This window comes from Atractosteus spatula, chromosome 8 (genome assembly GCF_055471065.1).
Source record: "Atractosteus spatula isolate fAtrSpa1 chromosome 8, fAtrSpa1.hap1, whole genome shotgun sequence".
NCBI classification, from domain to species: domain Eukaryota; kingdom Metazoa; phylum Chordata; class Actinopteri; order Semionotiformes; family Lepisosteidae; genus Atractosteus; species Atractosteus spatula.
Window position 1 is genome coordinate 53,365,310 of NC_142713.1, and position 21,091 is coordinate 53,386,400.

Consider the following 21,091-nt stretch of genomic DNA (forward strand, 5'->3'; position numbering starts at 1 on the left):
GTCACCCAATATAAAGTGTCTTTTGTTGGGGGCATGGCAAGTCAAGATTTAAAGGGCAGAGTCTTGAGATGGTGCTTAATAGCTCAACAAGTCTTTGATGTGTGGTGGACAGTGCCTAATTACTGCTTTGTAGGTCAGGAGAAGGATTTTGAACTTGATTCTACATGACACTGACAGCCACTACAGGAGAGCTTGAACAGGAGTGATATTCAGGTTTGGCTTGGATCTGGTTAGGTTTTAAGCGCCTGAATTTTGAACATACTGAAACAGCAATGCACTTGTCCCTGTGTCTGTAGGTTTTCAAGGTCTCTTTAAATCAGCAGCACCTGAAGAGCTGGGAGATCTGATAAATTGTCCCACTTAAGCCAGTAACCAGCTAGTTTAGCTTGTTAAGAGCTGGTTAGGAAAGAAAACCTGTAGACACACTGGCCCTCTGGGACCAGGAGTGGACACCGTTGGAAGTAGTCCAATCTAGAGAAAATAAATGTTGGACATTATTGTTCTATTTTCCTCTAATAGTTGTGATAGAGTATTGGTAAGATTGCTTAAATGGGAATGTATTCTCTCACTAAGAAGTATTAAAAGAGTCAAAGTTGTTATAGTAATAGAAAGCTGGCAGAGGCTTAACTTGAAGTTCATAACACGGACATGGAACCATTTGTGTAACGATGTCTAAGACCTCATGCAATTTTAATATATAGTCATTTTGCTTTAAGATTTTGATATCGTAATAAATTAAATAATTAATAAAAAAATAACCATTAATTAACTTCATTGTTGCAGGGTCGGTGCAAGCCGTAAATGATGTCATACCCCTTGTGCAAATACCGTAATTGCGACTACAAGACTTTCCCGTTGTCTACGGCCCTGTAACTAAAGACCTACAGTATGCGAAGCGTTTTATTTAATTACGACGTTTGGCGCCTCTTTAGCCTTAAGGTCGTGAGACCGCTGGATTTCATTCACCAGACTGATTACAGCGCCGAAACGGAATTAAAACTTCAAATTCGCCCGAGAAAACGTGAGTTAGCAGCAAAAGCGAATGCGACATGCGATGCATTTTTCTTTTTGAAACTCGTATGAGCCCACCAGTGCTTATTTCACTGCACATGAAACACCAGCATCTGAAGACTGGCACCTCCACGTAATTGCTCTTTATTACTTTTAAACTTAAAACCTTATTTTATTTTAAGCGCCCAGGAGTCTCCGCTCCCTCCTGTGGGCCTGAGGTAGGTTGAGCGGCTGGGTCACGAGTGTGCGTGGAGGTCGACGGTGAAGAGGCTTGTGTCCGGCCGCTATAGACTAAAATACGCCGCCTCCGACTGGTAAGAAGACGGGACAAGTGATTAAAGGGCTGTTTTCGCTAAACTCGCAGAGATCTCGTTGACCCGAGTGTTTCCCGCTCCAGGTTTGTGTTTTTCACACAATCCAGCCGGACTCGGGGTCAGTTTACCTCTCGCACCTCTCCAACACCGGAGACCCGCAGTTGTTTAAAAAACGCGTTTGCTCTGGGGAAAAAACGATGGTTAATTTGCGGATAAAACCGTTCCATTTCGTGTCTGGTTAACGAGACTTCACATAGTGGTATTTGATATCGTCATGATCAAGATGGCGTGAAAAATGGCTTGGTTAGACGTACTTTATTTTGCCAAAACACGATTTTACTCCCCGAGAGTTCTCCCACACTGCTTTAAGTAACGTTTTCTACCGCAAAAAAAAAACATTTTAGCTTTTAATAAGTAGTCATTTAAGTGCATAATCAAATCGTTTACCGTTAGTTCCATAAATTAAATGAACAAACTAAACCGTTTCTTCAATACGATCTTTTTTTTTGTATTTTGAAACGTTTACACTACCATTAGTTAATACCTCCATAAACTAAACTCTAAGACGTTTTAACTGTCTTGGTGTTTAAAAGCTTCATTTGTTTGAATCAAAGACTATCCAGTATGCGTTTTAAGTATTGTTCTATAGATCTGAAGAGCGTGATATTCGGAAATATAAGTTGGAGTAGGAGATGGCATATTGCTGATTGTGTTGGGGACCTGTGTTACAGGCAGTGTATGAAGATGGTGACAGTAGCGAGGTCCCTGGTGGCCAGGCTGCTGGCCCCACTGTGGAGAAAGGCTGAGGAAGAGGAAGGTGAGGAAGGACTGATCACTTCTGGTAAGTTGTAGATGCAAAACTTCCTGAGGTTCACACCTGGTGTGTCTGCAGCTAATTTGACATCTTCAGCAAAGAAGATTAAAGATGCAGATGTAGTTTAGACCTTCCAAGTCAGCATGCCATTCAGTGAATCCAGTAAGAGCACAGGTATAATGAAAACCAAAATTCCTTATAGCCCTCCAAGACCAGGAGTGAGGATCACTGTTCCACAGGTCTGTTAAAAAGTGCGGTAAAACTGGGATGTCGGAGAAATGCACCAATAATGAAGGAGTCAAAATATGTTTTACGTGTTCCAAAATCTTCACTTGCTTTTAACTTTCTTTTCTTTTGACCTTTCTTGGGAAAAGTCCCTAAAATGGCCATTCCTATTACGTTAAACTATAATTATTAATGTTGTAATGGTGACTGCAGTGGTGTTATACTATACTGAAAGCAAGTAAAATGCATTTGGACATGATAGGTGAGTCATGGTCCTAGAGGCCCACACAGCTTTTTACTGTTTCAGCTGTCTTATTTTTTTTTTTTAAATGTAACGCTGTGTTTTTAACGTTATTGAGGTTTTTAGTAGGACTGGGTCTCGTCCTCGTGTCATCGCCCCACATTGACACGAGGTGCGAGGGCGTTTCTTTTCGTCTGCCGTGCCGCAGGCATGGAGGAGATCCGGCACATCCACGGCGGAGTGGTGACCCGGCTGTGCCAGGACTACGGCCTGATCGACGAGCTCGTGTGCTTCACGGCTGCCGAGGTGCTGGGCGGCGTGTCCGTGGGCGCCGGGGACCAGGTGCGGGCCGTCGCCGTGAGAGACCGCGCCGCGGGGGGCTGGAGGGCGCTGCAGGTGAGGGGCCGCGTCCGACACGCCGTCGCTGACCGCCATCCGCGGCCAGCCTGCCACGAGCGGCCTGTCTTCTCCCGCAGGTGGAGCGGGTCACGGACTCCTGGGACGAGGCCGGGGGCAAGACGGTTGATTCCGAAACCAGTCAGCTCAAGTCTCTGATTGGGATGGTGACCTCATGCGATCGGGAGGGCGGGTTCATCAATCACACTACCTACTTCCCCCAGCAGGCGCTGTGCGATGGTGAGACCTGTCTTGCTGTGTGTTTATATTCTATACGTGTGCACCATACAGATACATAACCCATTTATCATCCTCCGGGCACTCCGGTTTCCTCCCACACTCCAAAGACAGGCTGGTGGGTTAATGTGGTGTGAGTGTGCGTTTGTGTCTGAGCGTGTCCTGTGATGGACTGGCATCCCCTCCTGGCACACCCCTCCCAGAAGCTCTGGCTTCCCTCGCAGTCCTGTTCTGGATAAAGTGGATTAGAAAATGGATGGATGGATGGGGTCTATTCCAGAGCAGTTCCATTCATTTGTCCTTGCAGTCTGCCGTTGCATTTGCAATTATGCTAATGGAGTTTTTATGACACTAATGAAGTGTTGTATCCAGCACCTGGTGGCTTACACTATGCATGTGCCAGAGCCTTGTGCTTGTAAAGCCTAGCGTGCCTCAATGTGCCGTACAGTAGGGTCTGACTGGTGTCCCTGTCGTGTGCCCAGGGTTCAAGCCCGTGAAGGGGGATTGGGTACAGGCTCAGTACTTCGTCAGCCAAACCCAGTGGGCAAGTCAGGCCAAGTCTGTTGCCCCACTGCGGTACCATCGGATAGACCAGGTCAGTCTGCCCTCTGCTCCCGTCTGTGTACTTCTCTCTGCACGTTCCCCGTCATTTCTCCCTTTGCAAGAACTGTTACGAATGAGCTGTGGCCTATCTAGTGTGCTTGATAAACTACAATTGTCTGTCCTCACCCTGTACCTCTTTTCTCTTGCCCCCCCCCCCCATGGTCTGTCTTCAGTATCTGAGGCTTCGGATTCCTCCTGAAGTCCTTCTCTCCGCCACCTCCCCCCATGTAATCGTAGCCAGTGCGGTCCTAATATATACCGCGGTGCGTTTATTAGCCCCTCTCTCACTCAGGTGTCAGTGTCCAGTGTTCATGGGCGTACTGGCGTGGTGGACGACAAGGTTTTCTTCACCTTGGACTCCCTCCTGTTGCCAGACCAGTACACGCCTGGCGCTGGCGACCTGGTCACTGTGGTGGTGGTGGAGAGCTCCCAGTCGATGTACTGCTGGAGGGCCCTGTGCATGGCGCCTAGCGACCGCAGGTAATAAGCAGTGTGTGTGGCGCAGGCAGAGAGGCGTGGGGAATCCGTGTACTGCTGCTGCTGCTGCTACTAATAATCCCTTACACTTGGATAGGGCTTTTCTGGACACTCCACTCAAAGTGCTTTACAGGTAATGGGGGCTCCCCTCCACCACCAGCAACGTGCAGCCCCACCTGGATGATGCGATGGCAGCCAGACTGCGCCAGTACACTCCCCACACACCAGCTCTCAGTGGGGGGGAGAGCGGAGTGATGAAGCCAGTTCACAGATGGGGATTATTAGGAGGACATTATTGGTAAAGGCCGATTGGATTTGGCCATGGTGCCGGAGTAACACCCCTACTCTGTTTGCGAAACACCCTGGGATTTTTAATGAGCGCAGAGTCAGGACCTTGGGTTTTATGCCTCATAAACACTGTACCTGGTGCCAGCAGTCCCAGGCAACTAAAGTTGCTGTCGGTTTTATGTGCTTTTTTTTCTCCTTCAGGTCTAATAGGTACCCAGTATGTTATCAGTACTGTGACTGGTTCATGTCCACAGAGAGTTAAACAATGCGTTAAGGGTAACAAATACTGGAGGTCTCTAATATACACCACCAGGATTACCATACAGTCACCATGTGTAGCAAACCGATGTACTGTATGTAGCAGAATATTCTCCACTCTCTGTTCCTGCAGTTAAAATTGGCAGGATCAAGCCCTGATCCACTGGTTGGGTCAGTGACGTAGTGCCTAGTGGCAAGAGCTCAGCGTTCATGTCGGGGCGTAACGATTCCCAACAAGCCAAGTGTAACGGCACCGTCTACAAGAAGACGGATTTCTGATGTTGTGATTTTGCTCTTCTCTGAGTGTTTCTAAGCCACCTACAGAGCATCATCGGCTATTGGTGTCTTGGAAAAACAATGTAAGTGTGGGGAATTTTTACACAAAATTCCTTAGTTCATCAATGACGTGAGTGCGAAATGATGGGATGGCAACTTATACCGGAGACCGTCTGTACTGCAGCAGGCCAACGATACACAACCAAAGCAGTGCTGGATAGTAATACAGTAGGGTGTATAAGGCATTTAATATATGGAAAGGGTCATAAACGAGGGGAGGCCTCAGCCCATACTTGCTTGGTAGTTAGTAACTAATTAATCCAGGGATCGTGTCCAGATGTTTCTTGAAAGATGTTTAATGGCTTCAATAACGTCAGGGTGGCTTGTTCCGTACAGCTGCGAACTGTGCTTCCAGAAGTGCCTCCTGCCCATCATAACGGCCCCTCTACATCGTTTTCCGCTTGTTTCACGGTTAATTCTGAAGCCATCCATTATAGTATGAAAAATGCTACCCAGCCATGTTGTTGAGGCTGATTTGTAAGAGTGGCCGGTTGAGACCCTTGGATTGATGGACCACTGACTGTCTGATGAGACAGACAGCCTCCTCTTGTTTGTAACTGTTCTAACGTTCAGAAAACGAGAAGGCCCGCAGCTGTCCCAAGTGAGTGCGTTTTGTGTAATGTCCGTGTAGCGGTCTAGCAGGGCTGCTTTTCCTGTAGCGCGTGTGCGAGGTCACCGGCCCAGCCTGGTCCGGAGTGGGAGAACCAGAGCCTGCTGCTGAACAAGGGGGATCTCGAGGTCAGCACCGACACCGACTTCGGCAGGCTGCTTCTGGGTCAGGGCAGGGAGCTGCAGGTCTGGATAGAGTGAGTGTCTCCGGTGTTGGCTACGTACTCCTGCTTTCCTCGCCATCTCTCCTCTTACCTCCTACTTGTTGCTCCTCTTTCTACTTTTATTCCCCCTCCCCTCTCCCTCTGACCGCTCGCTGTCTTTCAGGAACAAGGGCACAGAGACTCGGCACCTTCAGGGCTGCGAGTTTGCAGGCAGGGACCCCGAGGGTCAGTTCATGCTCTGCTTCCCCGGAGAAGAAACTGTGCCCCAGGAGGTGGAGACTCCGTCTCCCCCTAGTGGCCTCGTCCATATGGGACATCTGCCTCAGCGCCAGGGCTTTCTCGGGGGCTACCGCCCTCTCCGAAGACCCTACCTGGGCTCGGTGCTCAGGCCGCTGTGCTCGATCTCTGGAGGAGGGCAGTGCCCGTACCCAGTTCTCCGTCTCCCGAGCCGTCCAGGTGGTGGAGAGGGGGCAGCCCGGGAGGAGGTCAAAGGAGGGGGAGGGCCGCCTGCCCTGGACCAGGGGCCAGGGGAAAAGGTGTGTGAGAAGCTCAGCGCCGGTCCTGATGAGGCGGAGCCAGCGGGGACCAGCAAGAGCGCGATTGCGATCCCTCCAGGACAGAGAGTGTGCGTTTCAGTGCGGTGCCAGGCCAGGTGAGATGACACTGGTGCTCTCCCACCTTTTGGTGCGTTTGTCCGTTCATTTGTCTCTGCACCTGTAAAATTTAAAACTAGTTTGGGTAGTCCTGCGGGCATCTCCTTTTCAGCCAGCCAATTGCAGAGATCAGTCTCGTCAAAACTTCAGAACAGCTTCTATTGAATCTATGCCAAGCAGCAGTATTTTTGCTTCATCGTTGTTTATAATTTTATGTAATGGGATCTGGTTTCTGGAGCTTTGCCTTGGATTCCATGCTCTTGGAATTGGCATAGACCACTCAGGTTTGAGTTTGCTCTCTAAGCCACACCAGTTGGCGTGATGAACCCAAGAGCTCCACCAAGGTTTTTCAGCAAGATGTCGAAGGCGAGTGCAGCTGAGTAATGTACTTTGTGGATTTTATTTTCTTTTTCAAGTTTTCAGTAGGTGTGGTGTTACATTGAAATCCATAATATAAGCGATCTAAAGTCTGCCTTTGTCAATTCCATTCAGCCCTGTTTGGGGAGCACAGCAAGGATTGTGACCCTGAGGTTCAGAGCTTCCGTGAGCAGGAGTACAACCTGCCGATGACTGCTGGATTGTCCTAACTAGACCACTCAGGACAGGGCAGATTATTCCTTAAACCGAAAGAAATGCATACAAATATTTTAGGTATTTAAGACAAATGTTAACCAGCAGTTTCACCTTTCTTGTTGAATATTGTACTTTTAACTCTGACTGCAGTGATTGGATAAGAAATACAGTATATATGTTTTTTGGGGAAAATTCCCATCAACAGGGAGAGTGAAGTGGCTGACTGGAATTCCTGCCGTATACTTCAAGACCTCAAAACATCTCTTGGCATGTGTGGAAAGTTTTGGGTTAGCAGTGATTAATCACTGTGATCGGGTTGCGTGGAAAGTGGTCAGTTTTACAACGTGTTTGACAATGTTTCCTGGTTTCTGGTAAATGTGGTTAGCATTTGTACATCCAGCATTCAAAGAATTAATCCGTGCACTTGTAAAGATTCAATAAGTCGGCAGTCCTTTTTTCACGTTTGTGTCCTTTCACATGATGCTTACTGATGGCGGACGTTTTGAATAAGAAATTCACAAATCGCGGTATTTAGACATCGCCAGTTTCGTCTTGAAATAACTAAGCCGCTGCTGCCTGGAGCCCAGTTGCCCGTGACGATTTGCTGTGTTTCGAAAACGAACCGTCCAGACCCGGGTGCTGGTTTGAAACCAGCTGGGTCCTGGCCCGGTACTGCGGTGCGTGTTGACGCTGGGTCCTCCTCTTCCTCCCAGGAGCCTGGGCCGCTGTACGGAGATCCTCCTGCTGCACTTCCCCAGTTTCACCATCAAGAGGCGCCTGCAGGCCCGAGTCGGCAGCATGGAGGAAAGCCTGCTGCAGCCGGCGTCGCCTTATTGCCCGGCCCAGCCGGCGCCGAGAGGGAGGGGCACCGAGACCCTCACTGTCCTGCCTGGACCTGCACCGTCGCGGTGAGTCCGGCGCCCTGCCTCCCGCGCTGAGGCCCACCACCTGGGAGCCCAAGCGTCTGTTAGGAAGATGGTGGTCCAGTGCTGGACTGTAGCATGTGAATAACCTGTTATTAAAACAGAATGTGGCTCCGAATCCCTTTGATGTTGCTGGCAGCCGTCTTGAAGCAGGTTATTAGACTAAATGGTATCCTGCACTGGGAGCAGCAGTTTATTCTCTAGTAGTCCTAATCATGAAAATGGAAGCACTCTAAGGTGTCTGATTTCGGTTGAGTCCAAAAAATAGATGTACATCTCTCTGCCTGAAGCATTCTTCCTTGAAATTGACTGTTTACGTACCTTTTAAATTCTTCAAAAACACATGATCACCTAGTGTAATTCTATAAAAAGTATTGAAAACCTGCTCCCCAAAAAAAGACAGTTTTGCAAAGCATTATAGTTTGTGTCTCTTAGAGTCCCCCGTGAGGGGACCTGGTTCAGGTAATCTTTAACCAGTCTTGTGCTGTTAAAGTAACAGCAGCTCCACTGGGTGGATCGTGCGCCTCAACACGCTTGAAGCTTTCTTCCTTGAAATTGAGCTTACGTGCCTCCTGAAAATGGCCCGCTGTTCACCGCTCACGCGTGACGGTCATCGACTCTGGCTGCGTTTCGAGTCACGCCCGCGGCTGTGTCTGCCCGCAGGACCCTGAGGCGGCACTTGCCCAGTTTCCTGGGCCACTACCCGGTGCCTCAGCGGCTGCGGGACTGCGTGCGGGCGAGCGGCGACGTGCTGGTGGCACACCCCGTGCTGGGGCAGGTGGGGGATCCCTCCTTTTCTCTCTGGGGTTTCCTGTTGGTCACCCCGTCGTCTGTCTGTCTCTCCGTCCGTCCATCTGTCAGTCCTCCCGGTGCCCCACTGGGGGGTCCGCTGTCTGTCGTTCCGTCTTCGCCGCCCCCCCCCCCCCCCCCCCCAATTTTCACCAGCCGGCCCGTTTCAGACTCCCATCAACCCCTTGACTTCCTCTTTGCTTCCGACGCGTCCTGTGGTGGGCTGGGTAAAAATCTGAACGGGTAGTACAGGTCTTCTGTTTGAGGTGTCCGTTAAAAAGTGTTGGGGCGAAGAGATCGGGTTCGACTGGAGAGCCAGGGAAGGAAAGAAGGGGAGACGGAACGGGCAGCAGCATTCGGCGGGCGTAACGCTTTCCGATGTCCCGCCCCAGCCCCTGTCCTTGGAGACCCTGCAGCCGCGGTTCTCGGTCCTGCTGTGGCTGGAGGAGCTGAAGGCGGAGAGGGAGCTGCAGGAGTTCGGCCTCGGCGGCGCCATCCTCAGGAAGAGCGGCGATCACCTGCAGCTGGAGGTGCCCGGCGTGGCCGAGGGGCGGCCCAGCGTCACCGTAGGCGAGTAGCGGGCGGCCGGAGGCGCTCGGCGGGCTGTGTCCGCCGCGCTGTGACGGGAGCTGTGTGTCCGCCTCCCCGCAGGAGACAAGGTCCTGCTGAAGAAGCTGCTGAGCGGGGGGGTCCAGGTGGAGTACATTGCCTACGTCACGGAGGTACGAACACAGCTGTGGGGGGGGGGGCGGGGAGAGGGGGTGTGCCGAGTTTTGACGTCTAGCCAACGTCACGTTCTCAGCTTCCTGCGTCTGCCTCGCCACCGTTTCTGCTTGTCGGTTTAAGATCGTGAGGTTTCCATCAGAACGGGATCTGTGTTACTGTAAACGCAGTGCAGAAGCGTTTAGTCTCCTTTCAATTATCATTTCTGGTTATCTGAGAATTCGAGGTATGTTAGGTTTAAATACATATTAATATTATTTTTGTTATAGCTTTTAAATTGTTAGTTATTACACCAGGTTTTATACAGTAGCTCCTGATACAGAATGATTTTTTCAGTTATTTTCCTCTGTACTAATTTCCTTAAAACTGTACCATGTTAATCTGTCTTTAAGAACTGTTTTCGCATTTTTTTTCCTTTAAAACCTCGGTCTAGTTGTTCAGTAGCTTTGTGAGGTGCTGTAAAAGTTTGTCATCAGAGATACTTTCATTTGAGATTTGTGTTCATCACTCAGGCATTGAACAAACATTTTATTTATACAGCGCCTTTGGATGCTTACCAATAAAACTGTGAAACATTAGCAGCTGGAAAGTTGACCAATGCAATTGTGGCCGATTCAAAATTTAGTCTAGAGGCCACTTAACGTATGTTATGCTCTTAATTCCTAACGTATTTCAACCCTATTTACCATAGTGATTATATTTGAAATTGAGGTTTAGGGAGAAGAGACCAGAAATAACCTGTTTATTTCATCAATTTGAGTAAATTAAAAGGAAAATGGTGTGCTTTTAATTGATGTTAAATTAAAAGTGTGTTCAAGACCTTGTGATTTCCATCCATAACGCGAGTCTTATTTCCATGTTTAATGTTAATAAAATTAATTTTAAATTGCACGGGGGGAAGGTCTGATCATATACAGTAAACTGTGATCTCCGGTACTGTGGTGAATCTGTACGGAGTCTGGCCTCTCAGCCAGCTGCATTGCCTTGTAGATCAGTGAGGAGGATCTGACTCTCAGGGTGAACAGCGATTTCCAGCGCAGTTACATGGGAGAGCCGCTGGATGTCGAGTTCACCTTCAACAGGTAACAGACCGGCGAGAGGAGGTTGGGAAGACCCAAGCACGTGCGTGTTCTTGCCCAACTCCGGGTCCTGTGCGTGAGCATTGCCTTAACCCGTATTTATTTCCAGGCTGACAACGCGACGCTGTCATTGTGCGCTGGAGCAGTCCAGACACCTGGGGGAGACAGGTGAGACATTATGACAAGGGAATTATCCAACCGAGACCCAGAGTTCAGACCTTTCCCTGTGCAATGACGCCTCCTGGGGCTTCAGAGAGAAAGGGAAATGGGCCCCAGATGGTCAGTGTCTTCATGCCCAGGCCTGGCACTTCTCTCTCGGCTTTAACAGGGGCCTTCTGGAGAAGCGTCCTCCCTGATCTCCCTGGCTCAGTCTGTTCTGCAGCGAACACATCTTCACTCCCTCACATGCTTTTAAAAAAGCGTATGGAAATATTCATTGTGGATAAATCGGCAGATGTAATAACCTTGCACATTGTGGAAGCTAGGCTATGCGAACAAAAACTGTAGTGGGTTTCCTCCTTTCTTTGGTAAGCCACTTCTTACTCCTTACGCCACTACAGTTTCACTAAGTAATGTCTTTTTTTTTTTGCTCATTAAGTGGGTTTATTTGTTGATGGTTTGCGTTATTAGGAGTTATTTAAACAGTGTGGAGTTAGAAATGAGCACTAACTCTGTACCACTTGCTGGTCTCGGAGCAGCCCTCGTTTATAGGGCCCTTGTTTAAGGAAGGGATGGACAGGATGTATTTTCCACCTGAAAGGAAAACCAGGAGGGGCGGTGGTGTGTGAAGACCAGAATTAAGACCCCCCCCCAGTTTAGGTCGGAAGTTTTTGTTCCGTGGTTTTCACAGAATCTCGTTCCTCCTTTTCCTCTAACTGTTCTCCCTCTGCAGTTCTTTTCCCCAGCAGTGTCGTGCTCCAGCCCCCCCAGTGGAGTGAAGACTGGGAGGAGGAGGAGGGAAGCAGAGAGGCCAAGCAGGGGGTGAGGCGGGGGATAGTGCCCGGCCTCCATGGAGGTGTAGGGATGGGGTGGTGGGTGTAAAAGGAGGATGGTTTCAGGGCACCTGGGAGAGGAAGGGATTTGGAGAAGTTCCCAGGGTCTCCCTACTTCATCTTTCTCTCTGCCAGGACCAAGGGACATCCCAGAGCGATGGACAAGATGTCAGGATGCTCCTCATGGACATGGTTTCCGTGGCGACTCAGACAAAGACAGGTGCTTAACGTCCACTCTCACTTAGTGGGACAGTCTGGGGAGGGATGGCCCTGGCATCCACCAAAAATGATATCACTGTACCAAGGTAACATATACCACGTGGCAGGTCAAATCGATGTGCATTCTCCCTCACCACTAATTACCTGTAAGGGAATTTATATACTACACAGTGCATAAACATAAACATAAAAAATTTTATAATTTTGTCAGGCATAGTCAAAGCATATACTGCAAGCCACTTACACATCACTTCAAACATCTGTTTTCTCAACAGAGATGTGCATTTCATGTTTTAACGTGTGTGAACAGCCAACACTAAACTTTTTTGTAAAACATTTTGCATGTTTTAGCAGATAAACCAGTACATTTGCAGACTTGCTCAGAGCCATTCTGAGCCTACTAACCTTTGCCTGTAAATTAATAGTCAAAGCATGGAAATTAGGTGAGGTGACGGGCCTAGGAATCGAACGAGAAAGCTTAGGTAGGGAAAGGGAAAAAAGATGTGAAAGGTTTGGATGAATCCCTGCAATAAACAGTTCCTTCTTAAGATAATGCGTATGGCAGACAGGGTGAGGTGGATAGCTCCTCTGGGGTGGGACACTTCAGACTAGCAAACTTTATAATGCATCCACTGGCACCGCAGCTAGGTAAAGCAACTTTACACACACAAGCCAGAAAACTAGCAAAATCCCAGTTTGAATAACTGACTAGTGGCTGCACTGTGTTACATATGTGCTCTTGTAGCTGTCTTTTATTAATTGTTTTCAAGTAGGTAGCTGCGTTGGCTGGAAATGAACAGGTAAAGGTTTATTCCATGCTGAAAGGAAAAGACTCAGTTTTCTGACACCTGAAGAAGGATCCACAGCCGAAACGTTGTCTCTTTTGTTTTCCTCCCAGCATGGAATAAACCTTTACCTGTTCTTTTATGAATGGTGTCACGGTGTTGGTGGTACTGCACTTTAAAATTATTTGCGGATGTTTGTATCATTGTCGTTGTTTTTATGATGACTGTTAATGTGTTGGAGCAGGGCTTCCTGTGGCTTTTGTGACTTCCTTAATCTGTCTCTGGTGATAAGATGACAGTTCGGTCGATCTGCAGCCCCATCACGACACCGCGCTGGAGCAGTGCAGTAGCTGTGAAGCGGGTGGTAGCAGACGTTCACACGGATGGTGGTCTTCTCTTCCTCTCTCCTAGACTCCTCTCCTCAGTCTCGCCCAGTGCCGAGCCCAGGCTGCTTCTTTAATCCGGCCTTGAACCCCCAGCAGCGGGAGGCGGTGAAGCGGATCCTGGTGGGAGAGTGTCGCCCCATGCCTTACATCCTCTTCGGCCCCCCGGGAACTGGCAAGACCATCACGCTCATCGAGGCCATCCTCCAGGTACGGGCTGGCCGGGCTGCATTTCGACCTCAAGAGCAGCAGCTTTTCCCACCCTGTAACCTGATCTCGCCGGGTCTCTGGCGCTAAGCGAGCTCGAGCCTGGTTGGGATGGTTGCGCTGCTGGTGGATGAGTTTGGTAGGATTCCCCATGTCCCAGTGTGGTGACTGGGTCCATCCTACAGGTGGCACTCATCCTTCTGGGTGAGGGTTTCCGATGCCCCACTGTGGTGACCAGGGACAGTGTGTTGTAGAAGGCACAGTGCTTTGGATGTCCCCAATAACTTGGTCATTAAAGATGAGCGTCCTTTTTGAAAGAGTAGAGGTGTCAACCCCCGTGTCCTGACTTGGCTTGCCCAATCTGGCCTCCCTGTTGTCCCACCTTATTTCAATCATTGAGGCAATTGCTCACTTCTCCCCTTGCCCTGCTGTGGAGAGGGGCTGCTGATGCACCTGGGTTACCCATGTGGGGTCATATGAGTGAAGTTGAGAGTATAATTTGAGGGACCATGTTGACTAAGGCATTTGAGAAGCTTTCCTTTGAGCAGGTGCAGAATGGCTTTTAAAAAAAAAAGTCAGCTTGCTGCTAAACTGGGAGAGCCTTCTAGTCTTTCTTGGCTCGTCATTGAATCCAGTATTGGCTTGATTGGCCATTTCCCTTCAGTGGTGGATGTGGTGGATCCCCCTCATGAATGTAGGCACTGCGAGGTCCTGCAAGACGAAAGGTACTGTACAAAGTCAGAGAATTATTCTTGTTAAAGCGCATTTGCCTGTAGTGCAAGGTGTTTGCCAGTTGCCTGCGGTGACAGTGATGCACGCATTTGTCCTTCGGCCGTCTCTGAGCCTCCTGTGTGCTGCTGCCGACTGTGTGGTGTGTCAGACGGTTGGGTTGGAAGAGCCCGTCCGCTCTGTCTTGGATCTCCCCGTGTTTGTACAGAGCTCGTCTCTTCCAGCCAAGGGGAGACGATGTTATTGGCAATTTCAAATAGGGTGGATACGTATTCAATTAACGGCAACTCTAAACTCAAACGAGTAACGCAGTAGCTCGCCTACCCCCTAGGCCGGTCGTTCAAAGTTTAGTTTGGTCCCAGTTTTTTCCTGTGATCAGTCCTCCACCCATGAGCTCTAGACTCCTCTCCTTCTGTCCCGTTTCAGATTCATCACCGTCTCCCCTCCAGCCGGGTGCTGGTGTGCACGCCCTCGAACAGCGCGGCCGATCTGCTCTGCACTCGGCTGCACTACAGCGGCTTCCTGCAGGGCGGCAGCCTGGTGCGCCTCAACGCCACCTGCAGGCTAGAGGAGGTAACTACACCTGCCAACTGAATCGCTTTATTCCTAGCAGTAGAAACCAGACAGGTGCGAAACGCTTGAATCTTTTTTCCGTACTTCTGTGCTGACCCTAACCCTGCTGCCTGCGTTCTGCGTTCTGCTCGGGAGCAGCAGATATTTGCAACCTCGGATGTCTAAGCTCCTGCCCCCCCCCTCCTCCTCCCCCCTCTCAGTCTGTTGCAGAGGTGTTGCGGCCCTATTGCCGAGCCGGAGAGGATGTGCGTCAGGCTGCGTTCCACCGTGTGGTGATCTCCACCTGCTCATCCGCCGGCATGCTGTACCAGATAGGACTGCGGTACTGTGGGGTGGGGGGGGTGTAGCTGGCAGAGTTCTCCAGATTGGGGCTGGGCAGTGGGTTCATTCCTTTCACTTCCTGGATACTCCACTCAAAGCACTGTAAAGGTAATGGGTACCCCTTTCCAACTCCACCAATGTGGATGATGCAGCAGCAGCCTTAGTGCACTAGTACATTTGCCACACACCAGCTCTCAGTGTGGAACAGAGTGATGAAACCAGTTCACAGATGGAGATTATTAGGAGGCCATGATTGGTAAGGGCCAATGGGAAATTTGGGCAGGGCACCAGGGTAATACCCCTACAGTTTTCAAGAAACACCCTGGGATTTTTAATGACCACGGTCCTAATGAAAGTCAGGACTTTGTCCTTAGGTCTCATCCGAAGGATAGAGCCTCTTTTTACAGTATAGTGTCCCTGTCGCTATACTGGGGCATTAGGACCTGTTCAGACCACGAGGTGAGCGCCCCCTGCTGGCCCCACTAACACCTCGTGCAGCAGGAACAACCTTAGCTTTCCCAGGAGTCTCCCCTCCAGGTACTGACCAGGCTCACAGCTGCTGAGCTGCAGTGGGCTGCCAGCTTTTAGCTGCAGGGTTGATATAGCTGCTTGCAACAGAGAGAGAGAGAGAGAGAGAGAGAAGTGTGAAGAAAGAGAGTCAGAGGGGACATTCAGAGGCAGGCTGGCTCTAAAAGATGGAGGGAGAAGATTTTCTTTTATGAAACGCTTGCAGTTTTCATCAGCGGTATCCCGGACTGGATTTCGAGTGTCCTAACTCTGTTTTTCCTCAGGGTGGGCCACTTCACTCACGTGTTTATAGACGAGGCAGGCCAAGCCAGCGAACCGGAGATCCTGATCCCCCTCGGGCTGCTGTCGGAACGGGACGGGCAGGTTAGGGCGCGGACGCCCCCTTCTCGAACCTACGCCCACCCGACTCCCTTGTGTCCCACCCTCACCCGTGTCTTTCCCTCTCCGTCTCCCCAGATCGTTCTGGCGGGTGATCCCTGCCAGCTGGGCCCCGTGGTGAAGTCCCGGCTGGCCTCCGCTTTCGGGCTGGGGGTGTCCCTGCTGGAGCGGCTGATGGAGCGCCCCCTGTACCGCCGGGATGAGCAGCGTTATGGGAAGGGTGCCGCCTACAACCCTCTGCTGGTGGGTCAAGCCTCAGAGGGCTGACACTTCCGCTCTTGATCACTCTTCTCCGCTCAAAGTCAAGTGCCGGGAAGCTGCGGCCCACTCCCAGCTGGGCAGTCGGCGTCCTTGAACGATATAATCGTTCACCTTGCCGCTCTTGACTTTGAGTGGAGGTGATTGAAAACAGAAAGTGGCTCTTGTCCACTTACGGCTCTTTAAATTATCACCTTCTTGGAGACCTATACAAAGGGTTAAATTGGAGCAGAAAAGCAGTGGTTGGTTCAATTTGGGAAATGAAGAATAACGCTGGAAATAAAAGCAAGCTGATCGCTTGGCTTGCAGTTTTTAGTTATTTGTAATGGTTAAGGGAGCCTTGAGGTTTTTTTTTTTTTTTTTTTACCAGCTGGTCTGGTTTCCTTTCCACCTTCCAGTGACAGGCTGGCTGGCTATTCGTGTCTCTGAATTGCCTGTAAACGTGTGCTCTGTAAAGGACTCAAGTCGTGTCCAGGGTGTAGCCCTGCATTGCAACCCGTGCTGCGAGGGTAGTCTGCAGGTTGCCGTGGTCCTCACCAAGAAAAAGACTGAGTGTCTTTCTGCTAATAAATGGATCGATGAAATAGCGCGCACGGTGTCCATTGTATCATTGAGGGGCTCAGGACGAATCGATAACTAGTGGAAGCTGGATCCCTCCTGGAGCAGACGTTGAGGCTGGACGCTGTATCGTCTCTTTCAGTCTCTCCATCTCTGTTCCCCCTTTTTTTTTTTCCTAGCACCACAAGATGGAGCACTTGCATAGCTGAGCGGTTCTGAGCCTGTTGAAGTTTTGAGCACCCACCTGTAGCCCAAACGTTGGGAGAGCTTCGCTCTGTAGGATCTGGGGAGCAAAGCATGTCCTGTTCAGAGTGCCTGACGTGGCTCGTACTTGAATTGACCCCGAGCTTTAAGATTCAGCCCTCTGAGTCAGTGTTTTAACTTTTATTGTCGGTATGGGAACAGCTGCCCCCTCTCACCCCTGTGAAATGCCCTCTGTTTGTCCATGCACTCCCCCCCTAGTCCGTTTCTCACTCTCCAGACGAGGTTGGGTGTGGTTGTGGGGAGCGTTCCTCGTCGGCGCGTGACCCGTCGCCCCCTCTCTCCCCCGGCAGGTGACGAAGCTGGTGTGTAATTACCGCTCCCACGAGGCCCTGCTGACCCTGCCGTCGCGCCTGTTCTACAAGGAGGAGCTGGTCGCGTGCGCCGATCTCGCGGTCGTCAGCTCGCTGAGCAACTGGAGCCGCCTGCCTGCGCGGGGGTTCCCGCTGCTGTTCCACGGGGTCAGGGTGAGGGCGGCTGCGGCTCTTCTGGCCTTTGCTCCTCCGCGCCAGCGGCGTAGGGGTCACGGGAATTGTTAGGACTTGAATGCAGAATTTAAACTTCGCAATTGGAACTAAAAAACATGTATTTCCCGCAGCTATATCAGCCCTGCAGCTCACACCTGGTTGCCCCCTGAAGCTCAGCAGGTGTGAGCCTGGTCAGTACCTGGATGGGAGACTCCTGGGAAAGCTGAGGCTGCTGCTGGAAGAGCTGTTAGTGGGGCCAGTGGGGGGTGCTCACCCTGCGGTCTGTGTGGGTCCTAATGACTCAGTACAGCGAAAAGGATGCTATACTGTAAAAAAGAAAAAGGCTCTAATCTTCAAATGAGACTTGATAACGAGGTTCTGACTCTGGTTGTTAAAAATCTCAGGGCATTTCTCGAAAAGAGTAGTGGTGTCAGCCCAGTATCCTGGCCTTTACCAATCATGGCCTCCTAATAATCTCTGAACTGGCTTCATCACTCTGCTCTCCTCCCCACTGAGAGCTGGTGTGTGGGGAGTGTACTGGTGCACTATGGCTGCCGTTGCATCATCCAGGTGGGGCTGCACATCAGTGCTGGTGGTAAAAGGGAGCCCCCTTTGCCCGTAAAACATTTTGAGTAGAGTGTCCAGAAAAGCGCTATATAAATGTAAAAAATTATTTATGAAGGCTATCTTCTTCCAACGTAAAACTCAATTTGTTCAAAATATTTAACATTATTTAAGTTTAATCAGGCTCATTTTTATGGTCCTCATAGCACAGCCTCCATTTTACAATAAATCAGAGACGTTAATAGTGATGTTATATTCCTACCAATTCAAACTGAGACGGGTGGTGCTCGTCTCCCTGTTTCCTCTCTGCCTCCCAGGGCACTGAGATGCGGGAGGGCAGTAATCCGTCTTGGTTTAACCCTGCGGAGGCCGTGCAGGTGATGCTGTACTGCTGCCAGCTGGCCAAGAGGCTCTACAGACCGATCGCCCCCTCTGACATTGGCATCATCACCCCTTACAAGAAGCAGGTAGGGTCTGTCCCTGCCCTATCTACAGACGCACACCGTTACTCTAGAAAAGGTTTGGCCGAGAAGAAAATAGTGGTTGAAACGAAAATGTGGAAATAACGGTCTCCCCTTTTTTTGGGGGGCTGTTGCGCGCCTCTGCCTCTGCCTCTCCCAGGTGGAGAAGATCCGGGGGCTGCTGCAGCGCGTGGGGCTGATGGAGATCAAGGTGGGCTCGGTGGAGGAGTTCCAGGGGCAGGAGTTCCTGGTCATCGTCCTCTCAACGGTAACAGCCCTCCCCTGCGCTGTGGGTGTGAATGGCGCCAGTTGTTTCGCAGGCGGCTCTGCGTTTGGCTGGATTTCAGGGCTGTGAGTGTCTCTCACACACACGCACACGCACACGCACACGCACACGCGGGCTGTGGAGTGTGCACCTCCAGGTGTGTTGTGCAGTGACTGTGTGAGGACGACCGCTGCTATCTCGTGGGCTGTTCTCTCCAGGTGCGCTCCAATGAGGACCAGCTGGGAGAGGATGGGCAGGGGGTGCTGGGCTTCCTCACCAACCCCAAGCGCTTCAACGTGGCAATCACGCGTCCGAAGGCCCTGCTCATCATTGTGGGCAACCCGCACGTGCTCAATAAGGTCTGACCTGCTTCCCCACACCTTCGTGCTGCTCTCTGCACCCTGTACTGGCACCCCCTTCAAATACTCCTCCTCTCGGACTGTAAGAATCCACTCCACGCGCTGCTCTCTGCACCCTGAACTGGCACCCCCTTCAAATACTCCTCTTCTCCGCGCACTGGGCTGAAAGAATCCACTTCACACAGAAACGTTCTTCTCCGTTACAGGAGTTGGCCAGGGCAGCTGAGGAATAGAGGGACAGCTATGTTTCAGAGCACAAGTGTAGGCCACTGTGGGCGTGTTATGCGATATTATCGTTGTGTTGTGACAGTACGAGGCCATGTGTTGCTGTTGTATTCTAACAATCCTGTGTGTTTGTGTGTTGCTGTAGGACCCGTGTTTCAGTGCCCTGCTGCTGTATGCATATGACAACAAGGCGTTTGTGGGCTGCGAAGCCCCAGCCGATCTTGGGACCCGGTCCAGGCAAGTGTCTCGGTTACAGAGAGAGTTCTGACTCGCCACACAGCCAGCTCCACAGAGTCACCTGTTTTAAGGGAAAAGAACCCACTTCATAACTTAATTATGTGCGCAGCTTTACAACAGTAGAAGATGGAGACTGAAAACATCCCAGCTGCGTCTGTCTGATCCAGGAGAATCCTGGGTAATCCAGGGTAATACTGTGTGTATGCAAAGGAGGAGTGATGTTGCAAATCACATGGTCGAACTTGATTGCGTTTGTAAAGATGGTATATTACAGAACCCCCCAACAAGTAGTGGTCTTATATTTAGTTTTTTTCCCCTGAAAGTAGGGAAGGGTAGAGAGTTTTCCATCTAGTGGTTTGTAAGCAAGAACGTTGCGGTCTTAATTGGCATGTTAAATCTTCCAGGAGAGGCCTGTGGGTTAAATAAAGGAGATTTGGAAATGCCAATGATGAGCTTTCCTCCACTCCTCCTTTAAAAGGTTAGCAACATTATGTATTTGAATTGGGAGATGAGTCAATCTTTTTACAAAAATGTCTGAATGATACATGATTTCTAGTAGACTCTTGGGGTGGTATTCCTTCTACAAATGAGCCCAATAACTTCCTTCAACCTTTTTTTTGAACTGCTCATTAAAGTTAAGCACTCCCTTCCAGCATGAGAACAAAGTGGTGAAATGTAGAATATGGAGCATATTTCAAAAGAGCCTCATTTGTAACAAAACCCAAGTTTTTTTTGACTTAAATGAAAATATTAAGCAAAAATAGTGTTACTGATTACAGTAATGCTACCTTTTAGCTCCTACAGAATGTCCTCTAGGCTATTTTTTTTACTGCACAGAATATGCATTGTCTCAAGGACCTGACACTTAATGCTGTCTGTTGTATTGCCTGAAGTTAATGGTAAAAATTGAACACTCCTGCAGATCTGTCCTGTCAGCTCGGCTCGGGGGTGATGTGAATAACCCAGCAGATCAGCACACTCCTTCTCCAGTACCGCCCTGTCCTTATTGTTCCCCCTTTCAAAACCAGTGACGTGCAGCTGCTTGTTTCTCCAGGCCTGCCTCCGAAGCCGGCTCGGGAGAGACCCCCTAGAGCAGGCGGATACACGAGGACCAGACCTCTCCATCTCTTCCAGCCCGTGTCGCCCACTGTGAATTACTTGTCTTGTTTTTGTTCAATAAAGTTAACATGATCTGATGCTGCAGGAGGTGTCACCTTGTAAGCTTACCTTTTGTTTGGTTTTTGTGGAGGGACTAGCGCCCTCTAGTGACGACTGTGTGTGACACCACAGTTGAACACTTTTGGTGGAAAACAAAGCCTTGGCTGGGAGCAGCATCACAAATTTAAGACCAAAGCATTCTAACTAATCCTATAACGAATGATTTTAAGTAATGGGTTATTAAACGAATACATTGAAGCCAGCTCAATAATTTCTGCATTATGCTGAAGTGTGAAGAGGTTTGCTTTAATATAAGAGATAAGATCACTTTATTGGCCATATACATGCATTAGGAATTTGTCTTTTCGCATACCCCACCTTGCTCTCCATGAGACACACCGACGGGGAGAGAAGGTGGGGGTCAGAGCGCAGGGTCAGCCATTTATACGG

General features: G+C 50.0%; 1 protein-coding gene across 1 annotated transcript; it reads left to right on the forward strand.

Annotated features, from left to right (window-relative positions):
- The first annotated feature begins 1,079 nt into the window (after positions 1-1,079).
- Positions 1,080-20,574, forward strand: mov10l1 (Mov10 like RNA helicase 1). Its single transcript, XM_088923390.1, has 27 exons — positions 1,080-1,144; positions 2,057-2,166; positions 2,814-3,001; positions 3,082-3,241; positions 3,721-3,833; positions 4,134-4,321; positions 5,860-6,006; positions 6,137-6,625; positions 7,913-8,107; positions 8,786-8,900; positions 9,304-9,481; positions 9,563-9,633; positions 10,625-10,716; positions 10,823-10,881; positions 11,606-11,694; positions 11,841-11,925; positions 13,121-13,302; positions 14,455-14,601; positions 14,802-14,923; positions 15,714-15,813; positions 15,907-16,071; positions 17,199-17,372; positions 18,254-18,403; positions 18,558-18,665; positions 18,881-19,021; positions 19,392-19,483; positions 20,538-20,574. The coding sequence occupies exons 1-27, from the start codon at positions 1,080-1,082 to the stop codon at positions 20,572-20,574; spliced, it is 3,762 nt and encodes a 1,253-aa protein (XP_088779516.1).
- Positions 20,575-21,091: the final 517 nt, after the last annotated feature.

Coding starts and splice junctions, on each gene's coding strand:
- mov10l1 (XM_088923390.1), top strand. CDS start 1,080: ATGAGCCCACCAGTGCTTATTTCACTGCACATGAAACACCAGCATCTG. Junction 3,834..4,133: donor GGTACCATCGGATAGACCAG/GTCAGTCTGCCC, acceptor TCTCTCACTCAG/GTGTCAGTGTCCAGTGTTCA. Junction 6,626..7,912: donor TCAGTGCGGTGCCAGGCCAG/GTGAGATGACAC, acceptor TCTTCCTCCCAG/GAGCCTGGGCCGCTGTACGG.